Source organism: Boleophthalmus pectinirostris, unplaced genomic scaffold, assembly GCF_026225935.1.
Source record: "Boleophthalmus pectinirostris isolate CB_2022bp ecotype Guang Dong unplaced genomic scaffold, ASM2622593v1 HiC_scaffold_5, whole genome shotgun sequence".
NCBI classification, from domain to species: Eukaryota; Metazoa; Chordata; class Actinopteri; order Gobiiformes; family Gobiidae; genus Boleophthalmus; species Boleophthalmus pectinirostris.
This window is the reverse complement of record NW_026571404.1, coordinates 32,312,609-32,325,604: the sequence shown is the minus strand read 5'-3', so window position 1 is coordinate 32,325,604 and position 12,996 is coordinate 32,312,609. Positions and strand designations below refer to the sequence as shown.

General features: G+C 37.8%; 1 protein-coding gene across 1 annotated transcript in view; it reads right to left on the bottom strand.

The window, feature by feature from the left end:
* Window positions 1-2,909: 2,909 nt before the first annotated feature.
* Window positions 2,910-12,996, bottom strand: part of cdhr1a (cadherin-related family member 1a) — a 30,839-nt gene continuing 20,752 nt past the window's right edge. The window contains exons 15-18 of the mRNA XM_020923715.2: window positions 11,433-11,661; window positions 9,705-9,962; window positions 6,098-6,630; window positions 2,910-2,937 (exon numbers count right to left, since the gene is read on the bottom strand). Coding sequence (XP_020779374.2) covers window positions 2,910-2,937; window positions 6,098-6,630; window positions 9,705-9,962; window positions 11,433-11,661 — 1,048 coding nt within the window. The remainder of the gene's footprint in view (window positions 2,938-6,097; window positions 6,631-9,704; window positions 9,963-11,432; window positions 11,662-12,996) is intronic.

Here is a 12,996-nt window from a genome sequence, read left to right as displayed (position 1 = left end):
CTAAATTACTGAAGCACGGATGGATGATATCTAAAACTTCTTCAGACAGGTTTTTGATGAAGGAACAACATTATAACACGAAATAAAGCAAAATAAATAAAAACATTTTGCAATACCCATGTAGTTTTCAAGTTAACATCTGCCTTTTACCTTAAATTCAGTAGAGATCAGCAATTCCAGGGCTGAAATGAAGCCTAAATGTGCAGGGTTTGTGTGTTAAACATGTGAATGAAACAAAACACAACTCCAGGTCTGTTTTTGATAAAGATACAACATTATAACAGATAGAAAAAAGCATCATATGTCCTTTAAGAGTTTTTTGAAAGGCTCTTTAAAGATTTGGATCCCATATAGGAGCTGAAAGTCCTATCACTCCTTGAGATTTACTGGTCAGTGCGTCTTTGTTCCCGCTCTGTGATAGACTCTACACAGATTACACAAAGCTGCTGGTTCAATGATGTACATTAACAAGAGCATATGCTTAAGCCTCTGTGCGTCATGTCTTACACATGTGTCTCTCTAAGCACCACGTATTCTGACCCAGTGAAGGAACATAAAGTAAAAGTAGCAAAGTACTGTACTTAAAGGTGCACTGTGTAACTTTTTGGTAGTGGGTCTGTCATTGCTCTGCCTGGAACGTGCCACAATATGACATTAAACAGCTCTACCTTACATGTACATATTACAGGTGTTTTTTTTACTGCTCAGAAATACCTAAAAAACAGGCATTCTGACTGTGAGCGGGGTCGCCTCTCCACAGATCTGACCTGTAACTTGGGCTGGTTTAGTCTCCATGAAGATAGAAAGGTGTAATGCCATACCGTGGAACATTTGACAGACCTCCACCAGAAAAGTTACACAGTGTACCTTGAAATACATTGACTTTAAAAACTTTTTTCATGTGATACTTTTACATAATGTTATATATATATTTTTTTGCTCTAGCATTTGTACTTTTATTTAAGTCACAAAATGGAGTACTTCTTCTACCACTGTTCTCACCACGCATCACTCTGGATCTCAGCTGACTGCTCCAAACAGATGGACTTAGTGCATACACCAGAAACACATTCCCACTTTGTTTATTTGACATCGTGCCACAACAGCCTCCTCCTCGTCCTCTCCCCCAGATCCTCCTCATATTTGCTCTGTACTGTTTGATATTACTCATGTTGACCCGGTGATGTTGGTCATTTTCTAAACCACATCTGCTCAGTGGCTGTTGGGGGATTGGGGCTGATCTTGGTGCTAATCCCTCTGTGTAAAACAATGGTTAAGTCTGTAGCTGCAAAAACATGATACACCTGACTATATGACTGTTCATGTTTCTGTAGTACACTCAGAAAGTCTTTTAAAGGAGTCATATTACACTTTAAAAAAAAAGTTTTTATTTATGTTATGTTGTTTCCTCATCACAAACATACATGGAGACGTGTTTTGTTTCATTCACACTTGTTTAACACATAAACCCTGTTCTTCTCTCAGGACAGAAAACACTCTGTTCCACCTTGTGGTAATACAGGTAGTGCTCCATTGTGTTTTTAAACTCCATACACCTTCACTAGAATCATTTGGATAATATAATTCCAATCCTGGAATTTCCAATCTCTACTGAACGAAAGGTAGTAACTGTAAACTTGAAAACTTCCACTACATGACATCACAAGGTGGAACAGAGCATTTTGACCTTTGAAGATGTAGACAAAAATAACAATAAAGAATTGCTCAACATACTGTATGTGAATAAAACAAAACACAACTCGGTCAGGAATCGGAATACACTAGACAGTTTGCAAGAACCTCGTAAATTGTAGACTGTGCACATGCCAATCAGTGAAGACCTGTGAAGCCATAATGTCAAACTCAAGCGTCTGTCTGGGTCCCTTTTGTGGAACAGCACAACAGTAAACAAAGTCGTTGAGATGGATGTAGATGGAGACTTCTGTGTTGGCAATGATTTCTGAGATCGAGGATTTAAAGCCTCAAAGAGAATGTTTGGTGAATTTTATCAAGGGGAAAGATGTTATTGCCCTTCTTCTTCCTTAGCAGCGCATTACATACGTCACAACCAAATAGCAGCGACTGGTTAAATAAAAAAGTACCCGCCTATCGCTGAGCAAATGAATCCTAATGCTGCAAGGTCAGACTGTTTTCATGAAGTGAAACCGTCTGATGAATTAGGCTACACAGGAGGTGTAGTTTCTGTACAATTGGCACAGTAGCACCAAATAACAGCATGGCTTTTAGCAACAAGGCACTAAAAGGTATAGATGTATATAAGATTACCACTTTGATTGTCTTTCTGTATACACTGATCAACAACATGGAATATATTATGAAAGATCATTTGTACAGAAATGCTTCACAATAACATCAGTTCCATCTGTTTGAAATTTTTACATCCACTGGTTTTTCAGATGGTCACGTAAGGATAATCCTAGTCATATCTGCGTCATCAAAACTGGCTCAAATATGACACACACACGCACACACTCCAGCCAAACTCACAGAGAACTGGGCACTGGGATTTTGGTGGGGCGCCAAAGGTCCAATATTGCAAAAAGAAGAACAAATTAGTCCCTAGATTAAAGACATGGTAATCTGAAAAAGGTCATGTTTTATGTAACTTTGGAATGGTGGGCATGTTCTGGAGATGTTTACACAAATACCCAGTGGATGGAGCTGTACACATTTAGAATTGGTTGACCTAAGACTGACACGAGATTAAAAAAACAAGATCAAGTTTTACTGTCCTAAAAACGTGAAAAACAGAACTAGTTCATTTTAAAGATTTGCAGTGGGCCAAAGTTATTCTTTATTTATCTTATGCATTTTGAGCATATGTGCTTTTCACAACTCTCAGAGGCCAGAGTAGTTTTGCTGTCACGATAAATCTAACAACCACTTGATTATTGGACAATAAAATGCTTCAAAATGCTTCATGGACATATTTTGACCTCAATAGCTGCTTATACAATATTTCTGTACTGGGGCAAGACAGTCAGGTATTTAATGACTAGTCATGTTTTTGTTTTTTTAAAGAATTTGAACATTGATCAAAATTATATGACATTTATTGATTGATTTTATATTTGTGGTGACAACTTAGTTTTCTGAAATAAGACTTTTTGGTTGACCTCTGTGTCCGCTGTCATGTGTCTTTGGCTCCATTTGCTATGGCAGCATTTGATTTCAATGGATTGAGATGGATTTATTTTTCCAAATATAGCTTCACCAGCTTATCACATGTACTTTATGCTATTGGCATAAAATAAAAAATAATAAGTCTTTATATCTTCTGTTTATGTCATTATTTTGCGAGACAATTTACGGGTGCATTCACACTTGTAAAATCAATATCTGGACTAAACTGGAGCTAAATTTGGATCAACATTTGGACTAGACCAGGACTAAAATAGGACCAAACCAAGCCTACATTTGGACTGGTCTTAAAACCAGGTCTTAGTCTTAAGTATTCAACCCTTTGCATTGTCCAGCCTTAAAATAAGCACAAAGCACAACTTATCTTTTAATACTAACTACTTTCTTTTGGCATGCTGATACTAGTGACTTTCCATTTTCATTGTATGCTACTTATGTTATCCTTATGCTATCATTTTATGCTACTTTATATCCTCCACTGTCTCCAGTAGAGGGTGACAGGCTCCTAATCCAGTCATTTAAAAGAAAAGTGAAAGAACCAATCCCTTCAAAGATGTTTTGTGTACAGTTGATCTGAAGGCTGGCGGTGTGAATGTGTGCGTGAATGGGTGTTTGGTTCCTGGATTTAAAGCACTGTATAAAACAGTGACCATTTACCAAAATTTGAAGCTATAAAACCTTAGAATTGCAAACATTTATGTCGAGTAACTCCTTCTCCAGCAGGTGTCAGTAGAGAGCAGTGTCTTCAGGAGGTGCTAATCTTTGCCCTTTGACCCCCGTCCCAGTCTGACTCAGAAAAGTATACAGTAATCCAATATTCAAAACATGTGCACTAAAGCGAGTCACATGTTTCTTTTTCCAAATTACTGCAACAACAAAATGACAGAAAATTAAAAATGGTTTTATTGGTTAGAAAATAATACATCTGATTGAGAACAGAGATGTCAACTATGGAACAGAATCACCAGCACCAATGTAAACAACCCACAATCTCTGTAAACACTGCAAAAAAGAAAAGCACAACTGTTAAAATCACTTAAATTTTACATATTAATTTGGAATTTTTTTACTACTTTGAATAACTGAGTGGACTTGACTTATGATTTATGAGTTTTAATTACTCAACTGAGAAGATTTTTAGCTAGAAATATGAATAAAAGTTTTAACCCAATTGGAAATACCATAAAACAAGTCAAATCTGCAGACTAACTACATTGAAATTCTAGTAATTTCAGCAGGATTCCTTTCTTGCAGTGTTACTCAATTGTTTTTTTTACACCTGCGCAGAGGGATTATGGCTCCTCCTCTCCCTCTTCCCCCTCCTCTTCCTCCTCCTCTTCCTACCGTGCTCATTTGACTTCCTCTCTGTTGAGTTGATCTCTTTAGTCAGTCCAAGTGTCAAGAAAACCTCGGCTAAGAAGCTTGGGCTGATCCCAAATAAAACAGTCTCGCTCGTTCGGATCTGAATGAGTTCCAGCACGGATCTGTCCAAGTCTCCTCTCTGTCAGTAAACACGAGGATTAAGTCTCCAATATCTGATGAACGGAGCATGTGGGAATCAAAACACTGAATTTAAAGCAATTTACAAGGCATTTACATGAAAGAAGATCAAAACTGCCATAATAAATGTTGTCCAAATATATTATATTATTGGAGATTAATATCAACATAAATTGGAACACCCATGGAACACTAAGTTATAATTTGCACCTTTTAAATCACAATATTCATCCAAATCAACTGAATAAAAGGAACAAATGAGCTGACTTCTGCATTAAAAAACTGCAGTGCCCAATGATCCACCATTGTCAGAGTTTCTAACATCACCGTTAACGTCATCGCAACAAAGAGTCATGCAGCTACCAACACCTCCGATGGACAGCTGCACATCACTCTAGCACGTAACAGATTGTTTTGCATTTGTACCAAAATGACTATGTGCACTACAGAATTGTATGTGTGTTACTAATTAAGAAAGTAGTAGAGAGCAGTGGCCATGTACTAGTGGCAGTGAAAACAGGGGTTGAGAGGCAATACAGCGTCTTGAGAATAAGCGGAAAAGGTTAAAAGATTAAAAGCTCAGAAAAGTTGATTTTGAATAGTACATCTGCTTTAATTTACATTCCCCGCGTAAATACATTTAAGGTCTATCCATCCATTTTCTTCCACTTATCCGGGGCTGGGTCACGGGGGCAGCAGTCTAAGCAGGGACTCCCAGACTTCCTTCACCCCAGACAATTAATCAAGCTCCTCCAGAGGGACCCCGAGGTGTTCCCACGCCAGCTGAGAGACATAGTCCCTCCAGCGTGTCCTGGGTGTTCCCTGGAGCCTCCTTCCAGTGGGACATGCATGGAACACGTCCCGAGAGAGGCGCCTCACCTCAGCTGGCTCCTCTTGACGTGGAGGAGCCCCGGCTCTACTCTGAGCTCCTCCCACCCTATCTCTAAGGGAGCGCCAAGCTACCCAGTGGAGAAAACTCATTTCGACCGCTTGTATCCACAATCTTGTCCTTTCGATCATTACCCAGAGCTCATGACCATAGGTGAGGGGAGGAACAAAGATTTTGTGAGACAGGTTAGTTTTACCCTACTGATGATGTGTTGTTGCAATAGTAATTCTGCCTATCCTTTCGACTCAGCTCTCTCTTCACCACAATGTTCAGATACAGCGACTGCATCACTGTCAACGCTGCACCAATCACCAACCTGTCAATCCCACGCTCTATCCTCCCCTCACTCGTGAACAAGACCCCGAGATACTTGAACTCCTCCACTTGAGGCAGGGACACTTACATTTAAGGTAGGAAAAAAACATTACATACTTTCATTCAAGTTATTTTAAACATGTGAGGATATGTATATTTTTGTACATGAACAGACTGTATTCATTATGGCAGTTTTAGATCTTTATAATCACACATTATTGATAATTTAACCGTTTTTGCTCCAGTCTGAGTTTGAGCTCTGACACCAGCGCCTTGTTCACCGTGTCCTGCCGCGTCATGGCCGGCTTCTTGCGTGGTTTGGGCACCACGTGGGCAGACACAGTTGGCACAGTCCACTGCCTGTCCCTGGGGAAGCTGGGCGGAGGCGGCGGAGGGAGCGAAGGAGCACAGGGAGGAGGAGGAGGGGGCCATATCCTCACGCCGTTGCTGACGTTGTTGTTGTAGTTCACGTTCTCCGTCACGGCCTCAGCTTCGGGCTCCTCCTCGTCCACTTTGAACTTGTCCGTGTCTTGTCTCCTGAAGGGGCTGCTGATCCACGCCTGCTGCTGCTGGGGTTTCCGTCTCCGGATTCGTCGGTTGGGGAGGATTCGGTTGGACTTGTTGCGCATGAACATTACGGTGGAGATGAGGATCGTGACTATGACCATGAGGCAGATGGCACTGCCCAGGAAGCCGAACACGTGCAAAGGTTTGTTTCTACTCTGCATTATCATGGTGGACAAGGGCCCCCCACTCAGTTTGGTCTGTAAAAGAGCACAGGGAGAGTTCACGTCCATGGGAGTGAAATCAAACGTGCAAATGGTAGCGTAGCATTTTAGAAAATTCGTGTTGGTTTAGTCATTGTTTGAAGGGACAATGTACACAGATTTTAAGATAATAAAAAGAGAGATCTTTTGCACCAGATTATAAAAAAATAGATAGTTTCCATCAGCATGTGTTGCCAATTTGTCATAATAATATCTAGTTTTAGTGTGTCAAGATCAGAAAGGTTGGCGGTGAAACCTTTGCTGAGATCATACAGCTAATTCAAATGATAAGATAAATATGTTCAGTTATTAGGCCTGATATTCTATAATTTGGTTCTTTAAAAGACCATTACATTATTTACTGATCTATGTTATAATGTTTTTACCTCATCAGAAAGACAGTTGTGTTTTGTTTCATTTACACGTTTAGTACACAAACCTTGAATATTTAGGCTGAGAAAACTTTTGAACTCCAGACACCTTCACTAGAATCTTTCGATTTGAGATCACATTGCCAATCTTTACTGAACTAAAGGTAAAAGGTTAGCCTCCGCTCAATTTCATTTCTCTCCAGCGACTAGGTCAGGAATCAGAATACACTACATGGTTTGCAAGAACTCTGCAAGTGCGAATCCATTCATCAGCCAATCAGCGAAGAGCCATATATTCTGTATTGGCAACGATTCCCGAGATTTAGCATTTAAAGCCGGAACTAAGAGAATGTTTGGTGAATTTTATCAACGGGAAAGACGTTATTGCCCTTCTTCCAAAGGGATTTGGAAAAAGCTTAATATATCAGTTCGCCCCGTTAGTGGTGCATTACATACACCACGACCAACCAGCAGCTATTGTTAAATAAAAAAAACTACCCGCCAACAGTTGAGCCAACAGATTCTAATGCTGTGAGGTCAGACGGTTTTCATGAAGTGAAACCAGCTGATGAATGAGGCTAGTAAAAGGTAGCTGCAAACTTGAAATGACATCACAAGGTGGAGTATTTTGATCCTTGGAGATGTAGCCAGACTAATAATAAACGATTACTCAAACGTGTGAATGAAACAAAACACAACTCCAGGTATGTTTTTGATGATGTAACAACATTATAACATGACTGAAAGCTCACAAAAGTCAATTGTGTATCATAAAAGACCTTTAAAAATTTTGATAGAGGTTACTGAAAATGAATAACTATAAAATATTGTGCTCCAGTACTCTTTTACAGACCCTACACATTTAAATTTCTTTATAAATCATTTTACAAAATCCCTACAGAGTATAAAATCAAAGATGTAAAACATTAATTTCTACACCCTCAAAAAGCAGATTAGCATTGTCATGGCTACGGCACAGGCCTCCGTGCAATCTTTCTGATCTTGCCCTTTGGTTTCACACGGGACTTTTTCACAGAGTTCCAAAAAATTAGAGTGGAGATGAAGACGGTCAGAGCCACGGCGAAAGTGACCACGGTCAGACACAAGCCAAAGACTTTACTGGGACGCTTCTTTAGGCTCAGGAAGTATGAGTAAAAGTGGGATTTCACCTGCAACAAAGTGGATCTAGGTAAGACATACTGTATTTCAAAACCTACACGTTTAAAGAACCCATATTACACTGTTTTCTGGTCTATGTTGTAATGCTGTTTCCTCATTAAAACATACCCGGAGATGTTTCGTTTCATTCCCACGTTTAACATAAACCCTGCATGTTTAGACCATGTTCTTCTCTCAAACAGAAAACACTCTGTTCCACCTTGTGATGTCATGTGTTAATACAGGAAGTACTCCACAGTGTTTTTAAACTCCATACTCCTTCACTAGAATCATCTGCAAGATTTCAGCCCTGGAATTGCCAGACTCTACTAAAGGTAAAAGGTAGCTCATTGTCAACTTGGAAACTACCGCTTCATGACATCATGAGGTGGAACAGAGCATTTTGAGCTTTGGAGATGTAGACAGACTAATAATAAACGGTTACATGTGTGAATGAAACACTAGATATGTTTTTGAGGAGGTAACAGCGTTCTAACATGGCTTAAAGCTCACAAGAGTCAATTTTGTTCAGATATTTCGGTGTGTTTAATAGTGACAGGTTATGTACTTACTTGTAGCAACATTAGCTTTGCTCCGTTAGCCATTAGCTTTTAGCCTTATGCCCAGTTTATTTCTACTTATGTTTTCTATATACTCTTTATATATTTTATGAAAAAAAAAGTTTCTAATTCAAGTAAATGCATCTTTATTGTTCTGTAAAGCACTTTTGAATTACAATGTGTACTTATTGTGCTCTACACATAAACTTGTCTTACTTAAAGAAAACTACAACATAGCAGAAGTAGTTCAGGCTACATTCCCTGTCTTTTAATTCTTGTTAAATGTCTCCAACTGCTTTTTTCATTACCTCAAAGTTTCAAGTATTTCTAATATTTTACTGAAATGGTTTGTCTTAATTTCTGATTGCATATTTCTATTTTCCAGCTATTCTTGAACTTTGAGTTGGAAAAATGTCATTTCCTGTTGTTGAACGGGCTGCATATGATTCATTCTTTTGAATTCAATTAAGAACGTAAAAATGGGAGAACAGTTTGTTATTTCATTATTCACTGAAAAAAATAAATAAATAAAGATTTCGACCTCTATATCCATATTCTCCGAAATAGGCACCCGAGACAGTTTTTTTTTATTGGTGTTATTTGAAATAAACTTTAAATTAAATATTGGAAATAGACATCAAAATCAGTTTTTTTTTTATACTAAAACAGAATAATGAAATAACAAAGGGTTTTCCCATTTTATATTTTTTCTTCTTCTTAATTGAATTCAAAAGAACCAATGGTACATGGACCTTGAACAAAAACATTTTCTTTTTTCTGCTTGTTTTTTTGCTTAGTGGCATGTCATTTGCCAGATTCCATGGAAATATAAAGTTAAAACCATATTTTAAAACATTCTCCATGGAGACAGATCAGTTTTATGCCATACTCTGGAATATAAGTTTAGTCAATTTATTTAGCTAAAAAGTTACATACTGTGGATTTAACCAGAGATCCATGCGGTTTCATTTTTGTAACTCACCGCCTCTGTGATGTCGATCTTGACCACAGCGGTTGTGCTAAAAGACGGCTGCCCCCTGTCCCTCGCCTGCACCACCAGAGACCAGCTGTAGTCTCGTTTGTTGGTGATGTTCTGGATGATGGCCAGAGACTTGATGTAGGACTTCAGGTTGATCTCCCCGGTGTCTGCGTTTATGTCAAAGATGTTTGGATCTGGTTCGGCCTTCATGATGGTGTACTCGATCACATTGTTGGGAATTTCTGCGTCGTCATCAACAGCCTGTGGAGAAGCAAACGTTTGTCATTTTCTGTTCATTTGTACATTTTATTAGGACTGGTAGAAAACAAAACAAATTGATAAAAATAGAAGCTAAATGGACTCAAAATTTATGTCAGTGAGACCAATCTAAAGCAGTAAGATCTACATTTTAGCCGTTCCTCACCATCTCACAGTCTCTGGATACATTTGATCAGCAATATTTATTAAAGGGATTGTCCCGATTCTATGAAATGTAATACAATTTTGTTCAGCCCTAGTACAGATATACTGTAATACTTGCTGCCATCAGACTGAAGCTGCATCACGAGCTGTGTGAGCGAGAGGTTAGGATGAAAATGAGACCAAAGTCTGTTGTCTGCATATAATTATAGAGCATTTTATTCTCTGCAAAACAGGAAGTGTGAAGTGATAATGTCAATCAGATTTTAAATTTTAAATGCCATTAAATTTCTCACTTAGAATGTTTTAACTCTGAAACTCTGAAATGTGTACAAGTGTACATCTTAAAATTTAAGTTTTATTTAAGTATTTAAAAAAACAAAAAACAAAAAACTTTTCAATATTCAGCACAAATATTTTCAAGCCCTCAAATTCAACAGTCAAAATTCAGAGTGTAAAATTCATAGTGAAAAAAATTCGCAGGGAAGATTCAAAATGCCAAGGCAGAAGCAATTGATCCAACGTGATCCGATCAAACTTAGTAACTGGTGTAGTGTAGTGAACTGATCTAATTGGTCAGAATTAGCCTCATCAAAACTCCATCTCTGATTTCATAAACGTAAACACGCCCACATATGAGAACGGCCAATAGGAAACAGCCTCCGTCCTCCTCTCACACAGGTTGATTGCTTTTACCTTGGCATCTTGGATCTTTGTTGTGAAATTTTTCACTGCGAATTTTACACTCTGAATTTTAACTTTTGAATTTGAGGGCTTGAAAATATCAGTGTAAAAGGTGAAATTTTTATTTTGAATTAGAATTATATTCAAAAAGTATACTTAAAATTTCAACAGCTAAAATTCAGAATACAAATAATTCCGTTATTTAGTTAAAAAATTCAAAGTGAGAAATTCAGTGATATTCAAATTTCAAAATCTGATGGAACAAATTATCTTCCATAGGTAATCATTGCATCTCACCCTGTAATCTATTATACTTGACCCTGGCCTTTCACACTCCACAAAGGCAAGCTCCATAGACTTTCTGCTTTGTATAGGCCTACTCCAACACGGTTCAATAATAAAACTTTTGTAGTTTTAAACTATGTTGCACTTTTATTTTTACATATACATTTATATAATTATGCCTTATTTGACATCAGTCTCTTGCTATTTCTGCTACTTATTTAGAATTTATACAAATCATGTGTTTCTGTTTGTTTTTATAATATGCTGTGAGCTACTAAGTCCAAATAAATTCTGTTGTGGATCAATAAAGTTTAAGTCTAAGTCTTAGAACAATACTAATACCTCTATCTTGACAGGAGCCCCGATCACCATGGTCTTCTCCATGAGGTTCTGGTTAAAGGCTGGTGGATGGTCATTCAGGTCTAACACAGTGACAAAGACCTCAGCCACGCTGTACTTCCCCTCTGCGTCCTCGGCCTTCACGTAGAAGTTGTATTTGGAGCGCACCTCGGCATCCAGACTGGCCCAGGGCTGTGTGTAGATGATGCCTGAAGCCGGCTGGATCAGGAACCTGTGGAGAATATTTGTTTAGATAGTTAATGGAGGTAGGGATCGTCAATATGCACTAATCAGTTGGGATATAACAATAACCAAAATATTGTGATATCGTATTGTCAAAATAACAATAACATCGTGGGCTGTCACAATATAGCGAATTACAAGTTCCTTTGCTTAAATTCATGGTTTTATAGTAGCAACAGCTTATAAACATCGGGAACTACATATCCCATGATTCTTTTCAGTGCAAACAACATGAAAAAATATGTTTTTTAACTTGAATTCTTGGGATTATGACAGTAATAATTCACATCAAAATCTTGTCAAGGTAGTTTAAAAGAAAAAAAGTGTCCCATCTACAATTATATCAGCCTCTCCAAAGTATCTCAGTAAGTATCGTACTTATTGTACTGAGATGCATATTGTGATAATATCGTATCGAGAGATTTGAATATTGTTACATCCATACTAATCAGTAATAACATTTTCTACGGCTGCAGAAATATCTAAGTAAGTAACATTATCTATTCGGCAGTGCAGAAATATCTAAGTTTATAGTAACATTCTGCCTTTATCTCATTGCTAAAAAGTCCAAGGTAAACACAGGCAGTAGGTTAACACAGTAGGTTACACCGGATATTATGGTACAACATTGTATTATTGTATTATTAAGTACAAAAACAGTACAGTTTGCATACTGTGAATTTAAGAATTTAATACATGTCAACTGCAAAAAATTAGATTACTTTGCTCATTAGTAAGTACAGGTGTTAGATTAATGTTTATAGGGACTTTATTGCAGATATACTGAATTAGCAATAGGCAGCTTTGTACTATGTGCATCTAATTATAAAGCATTTCTGAGAGTCAGGAAGCATGTGTTTGCATGTTAGTTGTTGTTAGCTTTACTGTGACTGCATTACTGGTCTCTGGAAAGCGCTTATAAACTCATTGCATGGATAACTACGATGCTCTGAGGGCATAAGGTAAGTGAGGAAGTAAAATTATGGTGTTTTACTGTAACCTTTAAAAACAAGGTACTACAGTTGTAAATAATGCGGACCTGACACTGGACTGACTACACCAGAGGTCATAAAAAGTTGTCATGGCCTATTTTTTTTATTACTTTTTGGCAAATAAAAACACATTGGCATCTTATATTTTGTAGATTTTTTCAATAAAAAATTATATTCATGTGAAGTATTTATATTGAAATAATTATATGACGTATTTACATTTGCTGTTGAATTTGACACTGAATTTTCATCATCTGACAAGCTCGAGATGAAACAGTGACAGTCAACACAGGCGCAGAGTTCTGTAGTGCAGTTAAAGACAGCAAAATGGC